Raw genomic sequence first — 20,713 nt, 5'->3', positions numbered from 1 at the left:
GGTGATATTCAGTTTCCAATTTGAGTTGAATTTGATTTTCCTTCCTCTTCGGTTTCTATTTGAGTTTTATTCAATCATTCTTTTTTTATTTGATGGGTTTTTTTTTTTTTTGAGAATAAAACGGATTATAGTTACTTTTTTCTCCACAGTTAATTAAGGTAACTTGATAAAAGGGTAAATAAGTAAAGAAATAAGTATAAGGGTATTTTGGGGTTTTTGAGAAAATATAAAGTTGCCACATCATCAGTAAACTAACGGAACTTAATGGTAGGGGGCAATAGTAATTGTAGACAAAGTTAAAGATTGGATTAGTAATTTTGAAAAATAAAAAGATACAATAGTAATAAAATTAAAGTACAGGGACCAATAGTAATTATCCAATGTATATATATTAGGCTTTCGAGGTCAATTGAAAAATTCCCAAGTAAAAGAAAGAACCTATGCTTCAAGGAAGTTGACATGTTTGGCACCTTCTTACATCTGATGAAACTGACGGAGCATTTATTAGGTTAAAATAAAATAAACTTATAAAATATTAAATAGATTAGAAAAATACGTGGATTTGGATTATTTTTTGAAAAGGTTCTTAATATGAATGATAGTATTTAATTATATAATATTCTAATTAAAGATTAACATAAATTTAGTAAATATTTTTTTATTAGAATATTAATCTTAATAGATTTCTATAACTCATTGGATATTTATTGAAAGATTTCTTTTAGAAAGAGTCAAATACCATGTTACATGCTCTTAGTTATTTAAATATATAATATTGAAAAAAAGCTCTATTGATTAGTTAATTATGCTTCTACCAAAAAACAGAAGAAGATAATTATGCAAAAACTTAACTAGATACATGGAATGATGAAAGGAATAATACGACAAACAACATGGAAATAAAGATTATTAACTTAAGTCTGCCAAAAAAAATCATTAAATTGAAAAAAATAAGACTAACAATAAATGTTCACGTTTTAGGTAAAAATAGCACAACATGTTTTTGGAATTAGTAGTTTTATATTAGAGAGTGATGATTATTAAATATATCATTGGGAGCGTTGAATCCGTGATATTTTCATTTTGATGTGTTAGTCATTATCAACTGAGCAATCATTTGATAGTAAATAACACAACATGTTCAACGTATTGTACGTATAAATGATGTTATCTGAGTTTGGTCATCCTTGGTCCCCCATCAGCAGATTTGGAGTCATCTTATGCCCTTCCCTTATGGAGTTTTGAAATGAAAAATACTATGTCTAATTTGACATTTAAGGGTAACTAAGATATTGGTAAGGGTTGGTTTGTTCGGTTTTAAAGGCATGGTAAGGATGTTTGGGGAAAAGGTATGTTGGTTTGTAAGGGGCATTTTGGGCTACTAAATGATATGCCATAACTGAATTTAGGTGTGTCGGTGTTAAGGGTGTCAATTGCGTACCGAACCGTGCCGTCTAAAACCGCATCGTACCGTACCGTTCAAAATTTGGTACGGTATGGTTCCGGTTTTAGGTATTCATACCGTCGGTACGTACCGAAACCGTACTGAATTGGTACCGTACCAAATTAAAGGATATAAATTATAATTTTACAATTAAAGCACTTTACCTTTACCCAGTCCCTAATTCCCTATTTCAATTTTTCATTTCATCATTCACTCATCTTCTTAGATTTACTTGTTTTGTCTCTATTAATTAGATTTACTTGCTTTATCTATGTTAATTTTAAATTATATTATTGGTTGATCACAATTTCATTGGGATCTTAATGAAATAATAACAAAAGTGGCAAAAGTTCATTCGTACCAAAATTGTATTGCACTAGATACCCATGTTTAAACCGTTTTCCCGTATCGATTTAATACCGAAACCGTACTGAACCATTTTTGTAAATACCGAAGCCGTAGCGTACCTTTTAAATTCGGTACGGTACGGTTCTGGTTTTTGGTATTCAAAGTTGGTACCGTACCGAAACCATACCAAATTACCGAAACTGTACAGATTGACACCCTTAGTGGGGGTGTGTAGGTTGTCACTTTTGTCCAGTTTTTAAAGGATGTCGTGGGTAGCTTGTAGGTTCTTTGTGAAAGTACATGTCTATTAAGGAGGGGTATTTTGGTCAACTAATTTACGTGCCACAAGTGTTGAAGGTTTTCTTTTTATATAGTGGTACAATAGTATGATGTATTGGACATGGTTAGGGACCCTAGAATTGTCAACTCAAACCAAGCACAAGGGCACAACTTAACCATAACAAGGGTCAAGGACCTCACTTGTGTAAATGCACATGACTGTCAAGCGACAAATTTCAGACTATCGGATGTGTCATGTTGAAAGAAATCAAGTTCAACATAGAAAATATAATGTACGAGTTTATCTCAGGTCAAACTATAAATACTCCTTACTTACCCCCATTAAGCGGTAATTGTCAACTACTCTTCCACTCTACCTGACTATATAGCTCGGACTTCTACACTTTGATCGTGGGTGTTTTTATCTAATCTAATTCTAACTTGAGCATTGAAAGCAGCCACAATTCATTCGAATATATTCAAACCCAAACAATCAAGGTTGTTCTATAAAAGAGTTAAATTTGATTTTTTTTTTTTGGATATAAAGATACTTTTATTTATAGGGGATAAGAATATTACATATGCCACCACAAGATAGAAATGATTATTATTATAAAAAAAAAAAAAAAAAAAAAAACGGGGGGGGCGGCCACCCCACCCCCCCAAGGGGGGCCCCCCCAACCCCTTAGCATTATGGCTCTTGTGATCAAATCACCTTTATCAACCATTAACAAAAGAGATCTGATTCGATTCACAGATCAAGGGGAACCATCAATGTGAAGCAAATGATTCGATGAGCATGAGCTTCAAATTTACGAAACCATGGAGTCCACGAGATCTATTGCCTAAATTCGCACTTCAAAAGACATCGCTCCCCTTTGTTATGGAATATTCTATGACCAAATCCTGAATATTCCGAAACAAACCGAAAAATCCAAAACCCAAACCTCGAGAAAATGTGAACAGAAACGAAGACTTGTGCCAACAGCTTTGCGCCCTTAGCCGATTCCACTTTCCAAGGCGAGATTTGTGCAGAGGAAATAAAAACAAGGATTCTACGTGTGTTCTCCACTGTTCTCGGTGGTGGAAGAACGAGACTTTTCGTTAATCGCAAAGCAAATGCAAATCAAGCAAAGATTCACGCCTCCTATACAGTAGGAAAGAAAGAGTCACGCATTAAACATCGAGACCCAAAGCGAGAATTGCGAAAGAATCGCTTCCCCACCAATTCTCTTCTTAAAATCCCCTTCTCCTTCAAATCCAGGCGTCATAGACGATAGATTGCTGCTTTACTCTCTGAAGGTGAGTTTCAAATGTATCATTACTCTGTTCTTTAAGATTCTTGATTTCATAAGGATTTTGAAAAAAACCTTTCAGTTTCGAGTGTTCAACGAGTTCTATTTTGTTGTTTCTTTGGATTAGAGATGAATGAGGCTCCTCTTTCGATCCTCCAAATCTCCTCCTTTCATCTTTTACATCTTGAATCGAAAGGGAACAAAATAGTTTCTATGGGTTACAATCCTAATTGGATTTTTCGTTTGGTTGTCGTTCCGTACCTGTAACAGAGATTCAGAAAATTACTCTCCTTCACCTCTTTTAGAAAGCTGAATCGTATCAAATCTCTTGTTATTTTCTGCTTGTAGTTTTGTGAATCAGATGACTATTTTACCCTAAAAAATAATCAGAATTTGTAGCAATTTCGGATTCTAATTTATTTAAAAAGGTTAAAAGTTTGATAGGTTTTCTTTTGGGTTTCGCAGGGATTGGAGGATAGCTTGAAATAAAAGGCAGGGCTGTCAAGGTTTCTTGGCAGCCCAAATTCCCCACAGTTCTTCAAAAAGTCACAAGTCAAAATCAACAGGTATGATATGATTAAAATATTCTTTGAATGCCGTGTTTTGCTTTCCCTTTCAAATTTCAACTCAAAATCCAATTTTGCAGGAACCGTTCAACCTTTAGGGCACCTTTGACCCTTTTTTCTTGGCCGCGTTTATAGCCCATGTGAAAAAGCTGTTTTTTTTCTAACTTAATTTGATTCTTTCAGGTGACCTATTTCGAAGAAGTTTCTCTGTTGTTGGGTTTCCTGTTGTCTCCTATATGAAGACTTGTTGATATTGGTATGAGACAATCCAATATTCTTCACAATGGGTTCCATGTCAGGAATCCTTCAGAGACCTCTAACTGCTGCTGCCGCCGTTGCCATTTCTGCTTTCTCTGCTAATAACCTGACAGATATATTGCCCACAACAAAGCCAGAATCATCGAGTTTAGTTGAGGAATCGAGATCATGGGTATCTCGGGTTTCTGTTTCTAATCTCAAAAACTTCTCCTTTGATACAAGGGTTCGGATTCCTGTACCTGATATTAGATACCCAGTTCCTAATTCTGGTATTTCAAACGCTCCCACTGCATGGTTCCATTCTCTTTCTACTTCTGTTGCTTCTCCTCCTGCTCTGGTATCTTCATACCAGTCTGCGGATTTAGCTAAAGCCCCAAAGGCATCTGATTGCGTAATTCGCCCCTCTGCATCATCCTCGGAGGTTCTGTACAGATGGCATTTACCTGACCCAAATGCTTATGAGGCTTCTGATAACCCTGAATGTTCGTCTACGAAGTCTAGGACAGTGGTTGTTTTACTTGGATGGTTAGGGGCCAAGCAGAAGCATCTGAAGAGATACGCAGATTGGTATACATCAAGGGGTTTCCATGTCATTACCTTTACCTTCCCAATGTCTGAGATCCTCAGTTACCAGATTGGTGGGAAAGCTGAAGAGGACATAGGGTTGCTTGTGAACCATTTGTCTGGTTGGTTAGAAGAAGAAGAGGGGAAAAATCTCATCTTTCATACTTTTAGCAATACTGGCTGGTTAACGTGAGTCTCTCTCTCGCTCTCTCTCTCGATCCCCCCCCCCCCCCCTCTCTTTCTCTCTCAATTGTCGCCTTCTAAACCTATGAGTAATTGTGCATTGTGTAACAGTTATGGTACTATTATTGAGAAGTTTAAGAAGCAGGATCCTACTTCAATTGGTAGAATTAGGGGTTGCATTGTTGACTCGGCTCCTGTTGCAGCTCCAAATCCACAGGTAAAGGATTTTACTTATATGATTTCTGTCAATTCATTTTGGGCTTTGTAATGATCATGAATGTACATTAAGTAAACCAATTATCTATACCCTGTTGGGATTGTGTTGTGCCTTTTTTAATCCTTTTTTAAGAGACATCGGAGCAAGTTTGAGTCCTTTCTGAGACTATTTTGAACGCTTGTATAAACATGCTAATGCACATATTATTTTCCTTTTCTATTCTTCCAGGTTTGGGCTTCAGGGTTTTCTGCTGCATTTTTGAAAAAGCAGAGCATTGCAACAAAAGGATTGGCTAGTGCTGATTCTGGTGTTAATGTCAGAGGTAGTGGCAAAAGTGAGGAACTCAAACCAGCTGTAACCGAAACAGCTTTGCTGGTTGTTCTGGAGAAGTTCTTTGAAGTGGTTCTGAATCTTCCTAAAGTTAACAGGTTATTTCACCATTGCTGATTATGTTTTCCACTTTCTTTCCCCTTATTAAATCTCCTTTTAGGTTCTGTATGTTTGGCAGTGAAACAAAGGAAAGAAGATAGAAATCAAAACTAGAGAATAACTAAATTTTACTTCACCTCTTACTCAGATTCCTTGGATTTGAATAGATAAATAAGAAAGTAGTCAGTAGATTTCAAGCAAGTTACATAATCTTCAAAAAGTTAGTTACAGTCCCATTCATTTCCCTTGCTACTGAATGCAAACTGGCTCTTTTTATGAAAAATGTGTTCCTTTTGGGAAAGAGGAGGGTGTTATGGAAGTTGTGGACTGTACATATCCTCTGGTCAGTTAGGAATTGATAAGCATATGTGCAGCTTTCAGTTTGGATAATCATAATGAATGATATGCAGCTATCTTGTTGTAACCAAGTACTCCATTCCATCCTTGATGTCTCATCTAATTAACTCTCTGTATTGAATGACCACAGGAGGCTTTCTGATGTTCTGGGTGTGTTATCATCGGATCAGCCAACATGTCCACAGTTATATATCTACAGCTCTGCAGACAGGGTTATTCCTGCTGAATCTGTGGAATCCTTCATAGAGGAGCAACGAAGGGCTGGCCGTGAGGTCAGAGCTTGCAATTTTATCTCCACTCCTCATGTTGATCATTTCAGAAATGACCCAGACCTTTATACATCTCAACTCACCAATTTTTTGGAGGATTGTGTACTCACTTGCTGTAAACATTCTTAACTGAGAAAAAGTAGCATGTTCATTTTCTTAGATTATAAAAATTCTATAGATTATATACTCAAATTCTATCTGAATTGTAATTGTTCTATTAAATTTGTTGTAGAGGTTATTAGATGCAAGGAAGAATGATCTCTTCCCATTTTTTCTTTTCATTTTATTTGCTGTACAAAACTATAGTGGAAGGCATTAATATATTCAGGGGTATGTTCCATATTTCATTGAAAATTGAGAAACAATGAATTACTTTTCTTCTTTTCTTTTATGTATGTTAGTGGTTTTGTTAGTTTGATCTTCTGTTGGATTTTCCGCCAGAATTGAGATAATCTTCTCTGAATTTTTATTGATCCTGATTAACTTATACAAAAATGGATTGGTATGCAAATTTTGTGGCTGTGGATAGATGAAGATGTTGTGGGCATATCCATCAAATTTGGAACCCATGAAATACCACTTTCTGCTGTTCAGATTGTGATACGGAAGGGTTCTGGAATCTAGTGTGGTGGAATTTCACGCACGTTTTTTCATGTCAGTTTGTCTTTGGAGATTTTCTTGTTCAGACCAAAATGTTTTTCTAGGGGTTACCTTCTCCTTGCCTTACTAAAATCCCAAGGCTACATTTAAATAAAAAGGTTCACTAATTTCACATAGCAAATTGATTTGTGCATCAAATAAAAAATTGATACTTTTAACACTTAAAAGTATAATGTACATGATGTGAAAAAAATAATAATGCAAGTGTATGCTGCCGTAACAAATAATATAATGATGAAAAAAAGAATTCTTTCCAAAAGGATATAATGGTGCAAATCTAATTGTTATTAGAAGGATATGGATGAAGATTTAGTTTTAAGAGCTAAGATTGATGCGCTTGGTTTTCAAGTGTCCGTGACGGAAAAGATTCCATCTCGAAGTGTTTGGTTGGTTGGGAGTATGCATATATGATATATTGCGAATTATAGTGATTAAAGTGACTCAGTGTATTGCATGTTTAAAATAGAATAAAAAAGATTCTATTTGAAATAATCTTGTGAGGTCTCCTATAACTTAAGACATCTAACTGCCCAGATCTCACTCACCATTTTAAAGTGGATATCCAACAATTGTGTGATTAGATTCTTTTTGGGACTCATTCAAAAAATTAAATTCAGCGGTTTTTGTATATCAACGTTCATCCTCTTTAAAAACCCGAATTTGATGAAACATAAATGGGTTTTTTAGGTTTTTGGTTTGTAGATGCTAAGAAAAACAAGAAAGAGAAGCCAAGAAGCGAGATTATATAGAAAACAAGCTTGGATGCATATTTTGGTGAAAACGATGAAGAAGAAGGCTAGTAATCTATTGTAATCTCTCTCATTTAAAAAGTTTCACCTTTCAAGTAGTTGCTTGTTGGGGTTGAGTTTTTTGAGGATGTAGTCTTATACTTTTATGGGTACTAGAGTTCATACTGGAGTGGATTCTGTGCATAATGATAATAATCCACTCCATACTATCTATTATTGTTATTTTATATTGTATAAAATATTGTATTACTACAGTTGTGCTTTATATTTTTTTATAAAGATATAAAAATATACTATTAAATATAGTATAAAAGTATATAGGCTTACTATAGAATATAGATGTAATATGTATCTTCATATATGTACATATAATTTATGTATACTTATATGTAATTTATGTGTACATAGCACTCCAATTCTATTTCTTCGCTACATCCATTGGAAAAGGAGTAGTAGAGACCACCATTTTAAAGGCTTGAACCGTGATATGAGATATGAGGTGAGTCGATAAACGATAAGGTAGAAATAATATTTCTAAAATCTAAAACAAACAAATGGATGGTAAGTGCGCGTGAATCGTCTAACGCACGATCGTATTATGCGTAGTACCTCGTTGGACAACCACTATGTCTATGTTGCCTCATGTTTCAAATTTAGGATGTCAATAGTGCGGTTTGGTGAGGTTTTGGGTTGGGCTTAACAATTTTGGGCTCAAAAACACCCAGCCCAAACACGGCCCATCGGTATCGGTTTGGTGTAGTTTGGGTTTGGGCTAACTAACGGTTTGGACTGACCGTCCATACTTGGGTTGATTAACGGTTTGGGCTATTAATTTATGATATGCAAAAAAAAGAACAAAAATAAATAATTGAGCATCTTGCAACAAGAGCCAAAATTCTATAGAAAGCAAAATTGCTATTGATCAATTCCCATTAAAAAATGAATAGTTATTCTATATTATAGAAATTTCACCCCACCTTATAGAAATAAAAAACTCAAGATAGTAAATAATAACATAGAAATTGCAAGCTCATTTCTCAGGCTCCACCAGATAGTCCTAAAACAAATCTTCAAGCTAAAAACCCTTTTAAATTCCATCTTGTGCTATGATACATTGTTTGGTAGACCCAACCACATTGTGGTGTGTGGTGACATGTCCTTGTGTAACATAATATAAGTTATTTTTTCTTATGCTTATTACCTTGTTGTTTATGTTATTGCCTAATCGATTCTATGATTGCATCATGTTTTTATAGTTACTACTAAAACTTGTTAGAATTTGTTTGTTCTTGTTTCATTACATAGTTTGCATTTGTAGTTTACTTGATCTCTCCTCAATCTTCGTTTCAACATTACCAGCGAGTCCCCTGTTTGAGTCATGTTTGAGTCATTATTTCCACAGAGATCTCTATATTTCACAAATTTGCATAATTGCTATTTTGGAATGTGAATTTTATAATCAGTTTTAAATTTTGGATCCCACATCTCCTTTTTATAATACCTTGAGATTGGAATAGATTGTTGAGATTAAGAATCTGAAAAACTTTTTTTTCAATTTTGTTGCCTTCAATGAGGCCTTGGATGAATTAACAAACTATAAACAAAGACTATTATAGAGGTTGGTTCAGTCTTTTATTATCATCCAGTTGCACTATTTCTAGGTTATAATGGGTACATTATCGAATTTTTTTTCTTCAAAAATTTGTGATTTTGCTTTATTGTTAGCACTATATTGAGCAAAAAATAATAAAAAGCAGTGGCAAGGAGTAGCTGCTGCTACCAAAGAACTTGTATATAAAGGCTTTGAAGGATCAAGAGGTACTCCGATATATATTTTAATTGTTTGGCAGTTCCAATTCCCTTTCCTCTATTCTAATCCACAATCACAAGGTAGGTCTTTTGTTCATCTACTAAGACAGTCTCTATCAACTAGTTTTCTTTCAATAGTATTGTGTTTCTTTTTATGTTAGATTTTCGAACAACATGATAAAAAAATTTGTTGGGTGGTTCAAATTGTGCATTTTATACCCTTCTCTGTGATTTCTTGTGAATTGTTGTCATAACTAACACTGACATCTTTCATACGAAGCAACTTCTCTAACTACGTTTTTGTTCTATGACTACGAACATGATGTTTGACTGTATAGCGAAGATCTTTTCTAAATTATAGATTGCATTCAATAAATTTAGTTAACACAATTCTGATCCAAAATATATATATTGGTTTTCTTAATTTTTGTGTTGGTTTTCATATTCTTTGAATTTTGCATACTCCCTTTTCATACAAGGACTCAAGAATTGAGTGAATAAGAGGAAGGATAACCAAAGGGGGGTTCCAACTTCTCAAGTTACCAGTATGATCAGATTTTGTAATTATGGTTTGGTTAGAACCCTAATATTTGACTTTGTGTTGTTTGTTTCTTTAGTTTTTGGTCATATTTTCCCTACAAGAAAATTGAGATAAGTTGTTCTCAATGAAGTTTGTGGGGGGGGGGGGGGGGGGGGGGGGGGGGGGGGGGGGGGGGGGGGGGGTGTTGGGGATTTTTTTGCCTCTTCACCTAATTGATTGAATACAAAAGAGTATTGGAGGGAAATGAAATGTAGCCATGTCCCTTGAGTTCATACTTTTATAACGAAGGTTGGAATTTGAAATAAGTTTATCTGAATTTGAAATAAGTTTATCTTTTAAATGTTTGATTTTAGTTTCTTCTTCGTCAATTAATATTTCTTGCTTTTTGGAAGACACTCTTCATATTCCTTTGGTTGTTAATGGTTTCTTTGAAAATGAGAAAGAGAGAAATTGAGAATTTAAATTGATTTAAATAATTTCAAGAATTTTAATTGATCATTATAGACGTTATTTATTATTAATATAAATGTCTAATTGATTGAATACAAATGGGTATTGGAGGAAAACGAAATGTAGCCGTGTCCCTTGAGTTCATACTTTTATAATAATAGTAATAAAATGATATAAATGTTAGACTCTTATTAGAAATAGGGGTGTAAATTGATCGGATTTAGGTCAGATATTCTTGATCGCCCAGCTCATAAGTCAAAAGGGTAAAGTTTGTTTTAATTGAGGCTAAGTTTGAGGACAAATGCTATCATTTTATATGTCTATACAAAAATGTGTAGCTTTTAATAATGAAAATTGAAAATCTAATCTCCTTACGACCAGGGGTGTACGTAATACTCCCTTAATATATTAAAAATGGCCTGTTTCAAAAGAAGAAAAAAAAATTGAAAATCTTTCTTCCTTTTTCTTTCTTTTGTGAAAAACCAGAAATTGAGAAGAAGTCAAGAAGCATATAAAAAGATCACACTTTTAAAACAAAAAAATGGGTAGTGGCCAGGATATCCGACCCACGATACCATCTACATTCTTCGTGCGAAGATGATTGATAGTGATAAAGCTTTGAAAATATAAATTTTAGGCGTGGATATTATGCTCATATTAAAGATTTAATTTTAATTTTAACTTTTTTTTTTCAGAAGATCACACAGATTTTATTAAAATTCTGAAAATATATGATTTGGCCTCCCTATTTGATTAGAGAGCCTTCAAATTCTGAAAAATATACGATTTGGCCTACCTCTTTGATTAGAGATCCCCAGAAATCATGGGAACTTGATGAGAAATTTGGGAATAGAAATACCTCAAAACCTTTAATAGATGAAGTCCCACTTGTAACCATACCGAACACAATCAACGAGGCAATCAAGCAAAGCCCTTGGATGGGCAAATCCAAGAGGCTGCCAGTTACATAGAAAAAATTAAACAAACTGATCATAATCCAATAAGCACCATGCCAGTTGATCTTTTATTGCTATTATGTTCATGAGAAGCTTGTCACTTTCTAGAATTTGATTCTTACAGGAACTGCACCGTCAAAACTTAATAATTACATCAGGGCAAATTCCTTTATAGAATAACCTTCTTGGGTCATTTTCAAATGAAGTAACTCTTTTGGGAGAAAGACGTAGATCGTGTCATTTTCAATGATACTTTCTGGAAAGTCCTATGATCCCTCTGGTATTAAATGATTATGAATTCCTTATCTTGATTTTTTTTTTTTTTTATAACAAAGACGCTTTATATATAAGAAAATTTTGCGGTTATGAGTTCAAAGGCTTCTACCAACAACCTAATTTATTATTCGATAGCACCAAGTTTTGGATAGAAGGAAGGAACTAAGTCCTTATCATTGTGGTTCAAGATTCTTTATTAAGGTTGAGGGGTCATCATTATTCTTAAACAACATGAGATTAGATTAACGTTATAAAATTAATAGAATAACCCTATTGATTGAGGTCAACATTAATATTCACAATTTAATTGATAACTTAATTTAAAATAAAAATTAAGTCCCATCCCAACAACCCTAAAATACCTCAATTCATTAATACTAACCACTTGTTAGGTACTTGATGTTAAAGCTATGAGGTCATTGGTTGGAGAAAGATAGATAGTAACTTGTAACCAACGAGGTTTAAGTTTTACCTTAGGATTATCATTCCCATAAAAAAAAATATAGGAAAATAGCCCATTGAATGAAGGGTAAGATTAGTAACAAGTAACCATATCAGTTTTGCACCTTAACCTTACCAATCCTAGTACGTGCCAATATTATTATTATTATTTTCGTTTTTAGAACTGAGGTTCATTCGGGCCAGCTTGCGCGCACCACGATTTACTTCCTTAGGAGAGAGCAAGGTTGATAGCATGGTACAAATTAGGGATGGGTTGAGCCAGGTTGGTCTGTTTGGCCTTCACTTTGTTCCAATATTAAGAAACAAGTCCTCATCCATCACGAAATAATATGGGTCGGGATCAGTGTTAAAATTAGGATCAATATCAAGGTCGAAATCATGATTAAGTAGGGTTGGATTGATAAAACATCCAGCACTTAGGACCTAATTGACAGCCCACCAAGATATAGTCTTGACCAAAAATCATTTGAACAAGCTGTTTTGTTGCAGGTAGTATTTTAAACATAAATTGAAGTTATCAAATTTTCTACTTCAAAAAACAAATTTGACTCAACAACCATTTGATGTTGCGTCAACTTCTCGAAGCAAAAGTTGCTACTTTAAGTTAAAGATTTAAGTTAAAGATTTTAAAGAGAGGGATCCATAGATCTTGATATCCAAACACAAGAACTCTGCTATAATCCACTGACAATGTTTTTGTTTCTAAAAATAAATTTTATCAAAAGCTTAACAAATTAAGTGTTTCTACTTCCGAAAACAATAAAAACTGTTTTTGATCTTTTTGAATATAGAAACACTCTTACTTTATCAACGATGATTAATCTTAGAGTCAAAATTTTAGTCTCGAACCATATTTGAGATATAAGACAAACCAACATAAGTTCGGGCTATCAAAGTCAACCGTGCACTCCCAATCTACTTGAATCTATTTTTGATACCTTCAGAGTCTCTTTCTCATATATAAAATATAAATTAAACCAAACGTGGAACCCATTAATTTTTGTAACTTAAATTTTAAATATAGGTTAGTTAGTATGTAGAGACTTAGTGGTACATACGTAAGTTATCAAAGAGTCCAATAAGGCCACCCACTCAACTGCGTCTTATATGTATGGCATTTGGAGTTGGCGTCACAGCTCGGGAGCATGAAACCAACCTCTCTTTGTCTCTCTGATTTGTGCTTTACGGAATCCAAATCCTTCTCAGTTTTGTGCATCTAATCTTTCCCTTGGAGACCAAACCAACTGATCAAAGTTGGGTTTTCAATTTCTGATGGCAAAACGCGAGAATTCTGATGGGTTGAGTAGAGATTGGATTAACCAAATGCTCACAGACGATGAGCTACGAGTGATATTGTTGATGTTAGAGAATAACAGGGATAAAGAAGATTTTGGGCTGGTCTGCAAACGATGGCTTCTTCTGCAGAGTATGGAAAGGAAGAAGATCTGTTCTCGTGCAGGTCCCTTGATGCTTCAGAAAATGGCTGCAAGGTTCACTCGTCTTGTTGAGTTAGATCTTTGTGCCTCTCGGTCGTTCTATCCTGGTGTCACCGATTCTGATCTCTCCGTTGTTGCTGCAGGGTTTAGCTACTTGCAGGTTCTTAGTCTACAGAACTGTAAAGGTAGCTTCTTTGAATTTCCTTTTCTGGGTTGAATGCTTCTCTGATTCTTTGTCCATTTAATATCTAGAAACTTTTGGTGGGTCTGTAAGGAATTTAGATTTTAGTGTGGATAAAGATGATATTATGTTTGGTATGATTGTTCAATGGCAGTGAATATATTGAGGCAATTCAAGTTTGAAATGGTTTTTGCAGTAAGAATAAATAAGACCTGAAAAGTAGAAGCTTTCTTATTCGAGTTGTAGCAAGTTATAGAGAATTAAGGAATATCTTATAGGTGAATTGGTATTATCAGGAGAACCAATCAATCCATCTGACTTATATCTGCAAATTTCTATCTATGGTTATTTTCTTTGTGTTTAGGTTTTCTGTTCATCTAATTCTAATGGAGTTGGCTACTGACCATCATGAGGTTGCTGGAGAACTCTATAATTATTTTGGTTTAGAGTGGAAGCCCCTTTTGATCTTTTCTGTGATTCTCTTCTTGTCACTGAAGCTGTATCTGCATTTTGTTCCTCTTCCATGATTGTTGTTTGATGACACCTGATTATCTTTAATTCAATGCTGAAGATTTACAGTCAAGGGATTAAGTAAGGTTGGATGACTGTTTTAGGCTGTCTTTGTGTGGTCTGGTTAACCTTTGAGTTGGATGAGAAGCTATCTGATTGGTCTGGATACAGAAAGCATTTTCTTGTTCTTGTTTGTATGAATTCATTTATCTCCTCTTGGCAATCAGAAGGTCCTAGTTTTTCTCTTTTTACTGAGCTCTCTTCTCACACATGTTTCAAGTGTTCAACTTCATGGTCAAAATGCTTGACACCCTTAATTGAAGTTCTAATCTTTGCTGCTGCTTACTTATACTTCTTGGCCATTGAACAGGTATTACAGATACTGGATTGGTAGCAATTGGAAAGAGCCTTACCTGTTTACAATCCTTGGATGTGTCATACTGCAGAAAGTTGACAGACATGGGACTTACAGCCATAGCTGAGAACTGTAGAAGCTTGAAAAGCTTGCATCTTGTGGGATGCAAATACATTACTGATAGACTATTAACAGTCCTTTCCAAGAACTGTCATATCTTAGAAGCATTAGTACTAGAAGGATGCACTAACATAACCGACACAGGACTCACAATCCTAGTTGATGGTTGTCGACGCATCAAGGTTTTAGATGTCAATAGATGCAGCAGCATTGGAGATACTGGGGTTATGACTGTATCTAAAGCTTGTACTTCACTGAGGACTTTGAAGTTACTGGATTGTGACAAAGTTGGAGATGATTCTATATTTTCCTTGGCTCACCACTGCAAGAAAATTGAGACACTAGTTATTGGGGGATGTAGGAATATCTCTGATGAGTCTATCAAGAGCCTTGCATCTACATGTCATAGAAGCCTAAAGAATTTGCAAATGGCTTGGTGTTCAAATATCTCCGACTCTTCACTGAGCTGTGTGTTATCCAAATGTGAAAGTCTAGAGGCCCTTGACATTAGGTGCTGTGAAGAGGTGTCTGATACAGCTTTTCAGGCATTGTGCAGTGGCAGCTGGGACTCGGCTTTAAGGATTTTGAAGGTTAGTAATTGTCAGAAAATTACTGTTTTGGGGATAGGTATAATTCTGGAGTCCTGCAAAATGCTTGAGTATCTTGATGTGAGGTGTTGCCCATATGTTACAAAGGTAGGTTGTGAGGAAGCTGGTTTGAGATTTGCAGAATGCTGTAAAGTGAATTTTAAAGGTAGTTTATCTGAGCCAGATGTGGTGATTTAAAATGGGATCTCTATGGTCCAGCATCATGAGAACTCATCCTTAGAACCAGCTAATTCTTGAAGGTTCTGAGAACTCTGCTGTAGCAGGTGACCAGAGCTTATTGTATATGTTACAAACCAGAATTCCTCTTCTTGCTGGTTGTTATTAATTGTGAAGGCCTTGCTCTCTCACCTTAATAGTTATTCTGAACACGAGGCTTTAATCTATTTATGCAATTGTAGAGTATTTTTTGAGTTTTCTCATAAATCTAGTATATAGAATTGCAAATGGTCGGATTCTCATTTCTTAAATTGTTAAATTTATAAATAAAATATTTTAAAAAAATTTTTTAGCAGAAAGAACGGGTCATGTAGGATCTCAACAAAAAAACAAAACAAAGAAAAAATTAATTTGGGCCAACCAACATATCAGGCTGAAGAAATTCTTCTAATCCAATTTTTTTTATTAAAATGGATTATATTTTTAAAAATAATTGCTAAATTCCAAATTTTGCAAATGGTTAGATAAAAAATTATTAAATAATATATTTAATTTTTTTTACTCAAATGAATTTTATTTTTAAAAATAATTACTAAATCCCAATTTTTTTGGTAAAATTTTCACTTAACTAATTTTCCCCTATGAACCATTTAAATTACCCTCAACCAAAAATAATTAACAGTTATATTTTTTAAATAAAAAAGAATATTAGAGAGTTTCCATCCCCTAATATAAAATTTCCAATTCTCCAAAATATTTATAAATATAGATTAAATTATCATAAAATTTAAGATTTGATAATTACTTTTAAAAATAGAATTCATTTGAGTAAAAATATTTTTTAAATATTTAGGTAACTTTTTTTTCAAATCCCACCATTTGAGAAAATTTCTTCTTTCCGCTAGAAGGCCAAGATTAGGATCCCCAAAGTTTCATTTTCAGTCTAAATTTAAATAAATAAATAAAATTTCAATTGAGGACATATTGTCATTTTCATGGCAAAAAATGTCCTAATATTTTTTTAATTTGTTTTATTCAATTTATTCAAATCTTGGACAGTGGTATGAGATACCAATAATTTAGTATTTGAGTAAGTTTTTAACCAAAGATAGTACCAGTTGAAGAAACGAAAAATGAAAAAGTAAGAGTTTTTTTTTTTATCATAAAAATGATGATGTTATAAAAGATTTATAATAGACCTATCTAGGTCAACCAAAGAAGTACCAAACTGATCAAACCTTGCTCCAACCACGAATAAAATGGAAGCACTAAACAACATGTATAATTTGAATCATATCCAGTTTCCTTAAAAATAGGAATAAGGATTCCCATTAAGTCTAGTATTTTGAATTACTCTTAATCCAGATCGAACTCTACAACTATAATCCAAGTAATATTTTTTTAGAGGAAGTTAATAGCAATTATATATAGAATTTCATTTGAACTCCATTACTGTACATTTAAGATAATATTTTCTAAGATCTATAAATACCCATACCTTCATCATTATCAGTTATACACTTTTGAGTTACTCTCTCTAGCATTGAGAGCTCTACAAGTTGTTTTCTTCTTCTAAAGCTATAAGCTTCCACTAACTTGATCATAAGAGACGTTCCTCGACCAACCAAGTTGAGCATGTTTTTTGCAGATTGTCACTCGCGTGACCAAACGGATTTTTATAGCAATAGATGATATGCTCTTAATTGATTTTTTTAACTGAAAATGACTTAGACCAAACAATATGGGTTCAAATGAAAATTACCTTGAAAATTATGGAGTTGATACATGAGCTGAAATAAACCTGTAAAAGTGCAAAACAACTCTAGAAGAATACCAAAATTCAGGATTTCATTTCAACTCATCTAAGCCGTTGAAGTGAAGTTGTAGTTTGCACAGGTAGTTTGACGAAACAGGAGAGAAGAGCTAAACCCTAGCCTTGACTTAGCCAGATCGAACTCGAGAAGATTATTTTCCAGCTGAAACCCTCCAATTACGATCGCAGCCTTTACTTTTGTGGAAGCCGTTGCCGTGGCATTTGCTTTCACGAAACCCAAACACAGCACATCATCCTTCACTTGGACCATTGAATTGGCACCAAAGATCATCCAATCTACGACTCCAGTCGAGTTTACATTTTCAAATACCAAATCAACGGTCGGCACGGCTGGTCCCACTCTCGTACTCAACACATTCTTCGAGCTAAAACACACCTTAAAAGGCTCCACCGCCGCTACTCTGGATATATTCATTGCCTTTGCTTCTGCAATGAAAGCCTCCGTAAAGGCCTTATATATGGAGTGTGACATGGTAGTGTAGGGCGCTGCTGTACTGATCTTTACTCCACCGGACCCCTTTCGACTGATCGAAAACGAAGATGGCTTTATTGACAAACCCTGACCGTTGATTTTAATAGACTTCATTGGAAGAAAGTACTCCACTGAAGATTCCTTCTTAAAGGTGGTGCCACTTGTACTGACATTATTGGTTACAAGCTTAGTATAGATCAGAGATGATGACATGTCAACATTTGGAAGGAACATGTACGGGCCATCGCCGATAAACATGACCCCAGCAGGTGATTCGGTGACTGAAACCGTAGTCACCTGCGGGAAGCAAATCGCAAATTTCCGGGTCAAATTAAACTGCGAAATGAGTTGATTCGGCAGTGAGATCCGATTCCGACCGAGTCCAGCAACGCCTTGGGTCCCACTGGCTAGACCGGACAAGACATCTTTGGAAGCGGAAGAGAATATGAAGTGCGGATCCGTGATGACGTGTCCATTTGAGGAACGAACAGCTACGGCATCCTCTGCGACAAACCCTGCGGCGTTGATTTGGGTGAAGGAGTTGAGAGGAATGAGAAGGCAAGTGTTGTTGGAACCGCAGAATGCTGGAGGAGAGGAAGAATCACAGAGACGATTACAGTAAGCTTTGGCAATGGAACACTGCGGAGAGCCACAGTGCGGTATGTGGAAGGTAGAAGAAGTGTAGTTGCAGGACATGAAGACGAAAGGACCACCAAGGTCTACTGCGAGATTCACTGCGGTTTGAGGTGTTCCACGGTAGATGGTTGTAATGTATTGGAGGGTTTGGCTATCTTTGTTCAGTGGAAGGATAAGCATGCGGGGTTGTGCGGTGGAGCTGAGAAAGAGAAGAGAGAAGAAGAAGCAGAAGAAAAAGACTTGCAGAGAAGAAGCCATGATGGAAGGAAGTTGAGCTGATGGGTTGGAGAGTGCGAAGTGGTGGGGTGTTTTTATAGGTGTTTTGGGTATTTGACTTGAGACATAACTTAATTGCAGTGCACATTACGAGTTGCAGAGCTAGCTGTTTGAAAATTTCTTGTCTTCTGATTCTTGATATGTAGGAGTGCATACAACATTTAATGCTCTTTATGGGGCTGATAGTGGTTATAGTTTAATCCTCCGCCATTGGTGGTATCATGACTCTCTCATCCTTCGTTTTGTGATGGTCACTGGGGTGTAATTCAAAATCATGAAACCTGGTCTTTACAATTAAAGGGAGAGAAATGTTTAGATTTCCTACCCACATGCTACATGCAGAGCTTACCCATTTTTTCTTTTTTTTTTTTGGGTGGGAGGGGGTGGGGAATTTATAGGTTGCACATCAAAAAAGGTGGAGATTCATCTACGTGTGGGTGTGGATATGCTTCTAGCACAATAGTGCAACTTCGTATAAGTAGTTTCACCAAGGAAGTCTTAGGTTTGAACCTCTGTCCTTCCACAGAATGTAGATCTTCTCCACTGTTTGATTCACCTGTATATTTTTCTTCCTCACACTCAACTTGACATAGGTGGGCTTGAGTGGCCCGTGACAAGTTGACTGTAAAAGTGGAAACTTAGGTGCACAGTGCACCTAGGTGGAGAAGATCTGAATTAACTTCTACACTGACTCTTTCCATCTGGTATGCTTGTTTGTTCTCCTTAATAGTTCAACGATGACCAAAAGAGAAAAAAAATTTTAAATTTGAGAAACCCGTTCTTCTTGACATTTTAACAACCTTAGCTCACACTCGAAACAACCCATTTGAAAATATAAGTAAGACAGCGATGTCTAACTCTCTTCAAACTCAATTAAACACGAGAGTTCTTGTACACTAGTTACGACCATTAAAAAACAACCCCCCCCCTCTTGGATGAATGAAGAGAAATTTAACCTTTTGAGATCCTGCTACTTGCTGAAATGGAATCAAGGTAACATATATAATCCAATTAGTGCATGATTTTCGAATGTTCTATTCAACAAATGGCAGATCTAATTTGAGCTCAAGCTTCAAAAGTGTACAATAACCTCTTGAGGCCAAAATTTCTACTGGACTTTCTGAGCCCCATTTAGACATTTAGTATGTCCTAGGCAAGGCCCACCACCAAGTGACCGTGCAAAAATTTGATAACCCTATTTAGTTTTCTGTTGTTTTCCACGTTCATGATTGTTTTGATCACATAATTAGTTAAGACGGATCCCGATAATAGTCAAAGACAATTCTGAACCGGTGATCCAGAATACGTGCACTAATTTTCTGGTTTCAAATCCAACAATATTGAACTAGAAAACCTAATGGAATCTCTTGAAAATTGTATAGCATTTACTCTCAATAAAATAATTGAAGCAAATTATTAATAAATGAAACCTTGCTTTTCTTATATGGTATTAACGTGCCTTTGTCAACGCAGGGACTTACTGGTCTTTCTTTTTGGGACTGAAAATGCCTGGGATAGTGGGATTAGACACACCGACACTGGTAGGAATTGGTTTTACCTATTTACAGCAGTTTTTCTGGTATCTTAATTTCCACATAGATATGGTCAACTACTTTTTGAATATAAAATTACTAGGGTAGGGTCAGTGTTGTTTGGGTGGAAATTGGACTCTAGGCTCCTACACATAGAAATTTTTGTAAAACACAAAAATATCATACTATCATACTACTATTATAAAAATATGAACTCAAAAGTCATGGCTACATTTTGCTTTTCAAAATAGCCTCCTTCTCTAACTACATTGATATAAGGGTGTCAATTGCATATCGAAACCGTTTAACCATACCGAACCGCGCCGTCTAAAACCGCACCGTACCGTACCGTTCAAAATCCGGTACAGTACGTACCAAAACCGAATTTCTTTGGTACGGTTCCGGTTTTAGGTACTCATACCGTCAGTACGTACCGAAACCGTACCGAATTGGTACCGTACAAGATTAAGAGATATAAATTGTAG

The 20,713-nt window shown here is 35.3% G+C and overlaps 2 protein-coding genes and 1 pseudogene across 2 annotated transcripts; 2 read left to right on the top strand and 1 right to left on the bottom strand.

The window, feature by feature from the left end:
• Positions 1-2,982: 2,982 nt before the first annotated feature.
• On the top strand, positions 2,983-7,097 carry LOC149012651 (uncharacterized). Its single transcript, XM_089159909.1, has 6 exons — positions 2,983-3,373; positions 3,832-3,932; positions 4,116-4,943; positions 5,049-5,154; positions 5,383-5,582; positions 6,071-7,097. Exons 3-6 carry the CDS (start codon positions 4,216-4,218, stop codon positions 6,336-6,338), a joined length of 1,302 nt encoding a protein of 433 aa, XP_089016035.1. The 5' UTR covers positions 2,983-3,373; positions 3,832-3,932; positions 4,116-4,215; the 3' UTR covers positions 6,339-7,097.
• A 6,079-nt stretch (positions 7,098-13,176) lies between these two features.
• LOC149012650 (uncharacterized) lies at positions 13,177-15,696 on the top strand. The gene is made up of 2 exons (XM_089158900.1): positions 13,177-13,733; positions 14,610-15,696. Exons 1-2 carry the CDS (start codon positions 13,385-13,387, stop codon positions 15,497-15,499), a joined length of 1,239 nt encoding a protein of 412 aa, XP_089015026.1. The 5' UTR covers positions 13,177-13,384; the 3' UTR covers positions 15,500-15,696.
• A 1,533-nt stretch (positions 15,697-17,229) lies between these two features.
• LOC149012649 (putative aspartic proteinase GIP2 pseudogene) lies at positions 17,230-18,703 on the bottom strand (annotated as a pseudogene).
• Positions 18,704-20,713: the final 2,010 nt, after the last annotated feature.

The sequence above is a fragment of the Hakea prostrata genome, chromosome 6 (assembly GCF_041222555.1).
Source record: "Hakea prostrata isolate BN-2017 chromosome 6, UWA_Hpros_2, whole genome shotgun sequence".
NCBI classification, from domain to species: domain Eukaryota; kingdom Viridiplantae; phylum Streptophyta; class Magnoliopsida; order Proteales; family Proteaceae; genus Hakea; species Hakea prostrata.
This window is presented reverse-complemented; position numbering and strand designations above follow the sequence as displayed.

Coding starts and splice junctions, on each gene's coding strand:
- LOC149012651 (XM_089159909.1), top strand. CDS start 4,216: ATGGGTTCCATGTCAGGAATCCTTCAGAGACCTCTAACTGCTGCTGCC. Junction 4,944..5,048: donor AGCAATACTGGCTGGTTAAC/GTGAGTCTCTCT, acceptor ATTGTGTAACAG/TTATGGTACTATTATTGAGA. Junction 5,155..5,382: donor TTGCAGCTCCAAATCCACAG/GTAAAGGATTTT, acceptor CTATTCTTCCAG/GTTTGGGCTTCAGGGTTTTC.
- LOC149012650 (XM_089158900.1), top strand. CDS start 13,385: ATGGCAAAACGCGAGAATTCTGATGGGTTGAGTAGAGATTGGATTAAC. Junction 13,734..14,609: donor TAGTCTACAGAACTGTAAAG/GTAGCTTCTTTG, acceptor GCCATTGAACAG/GTATTACAGATACTGGATTG.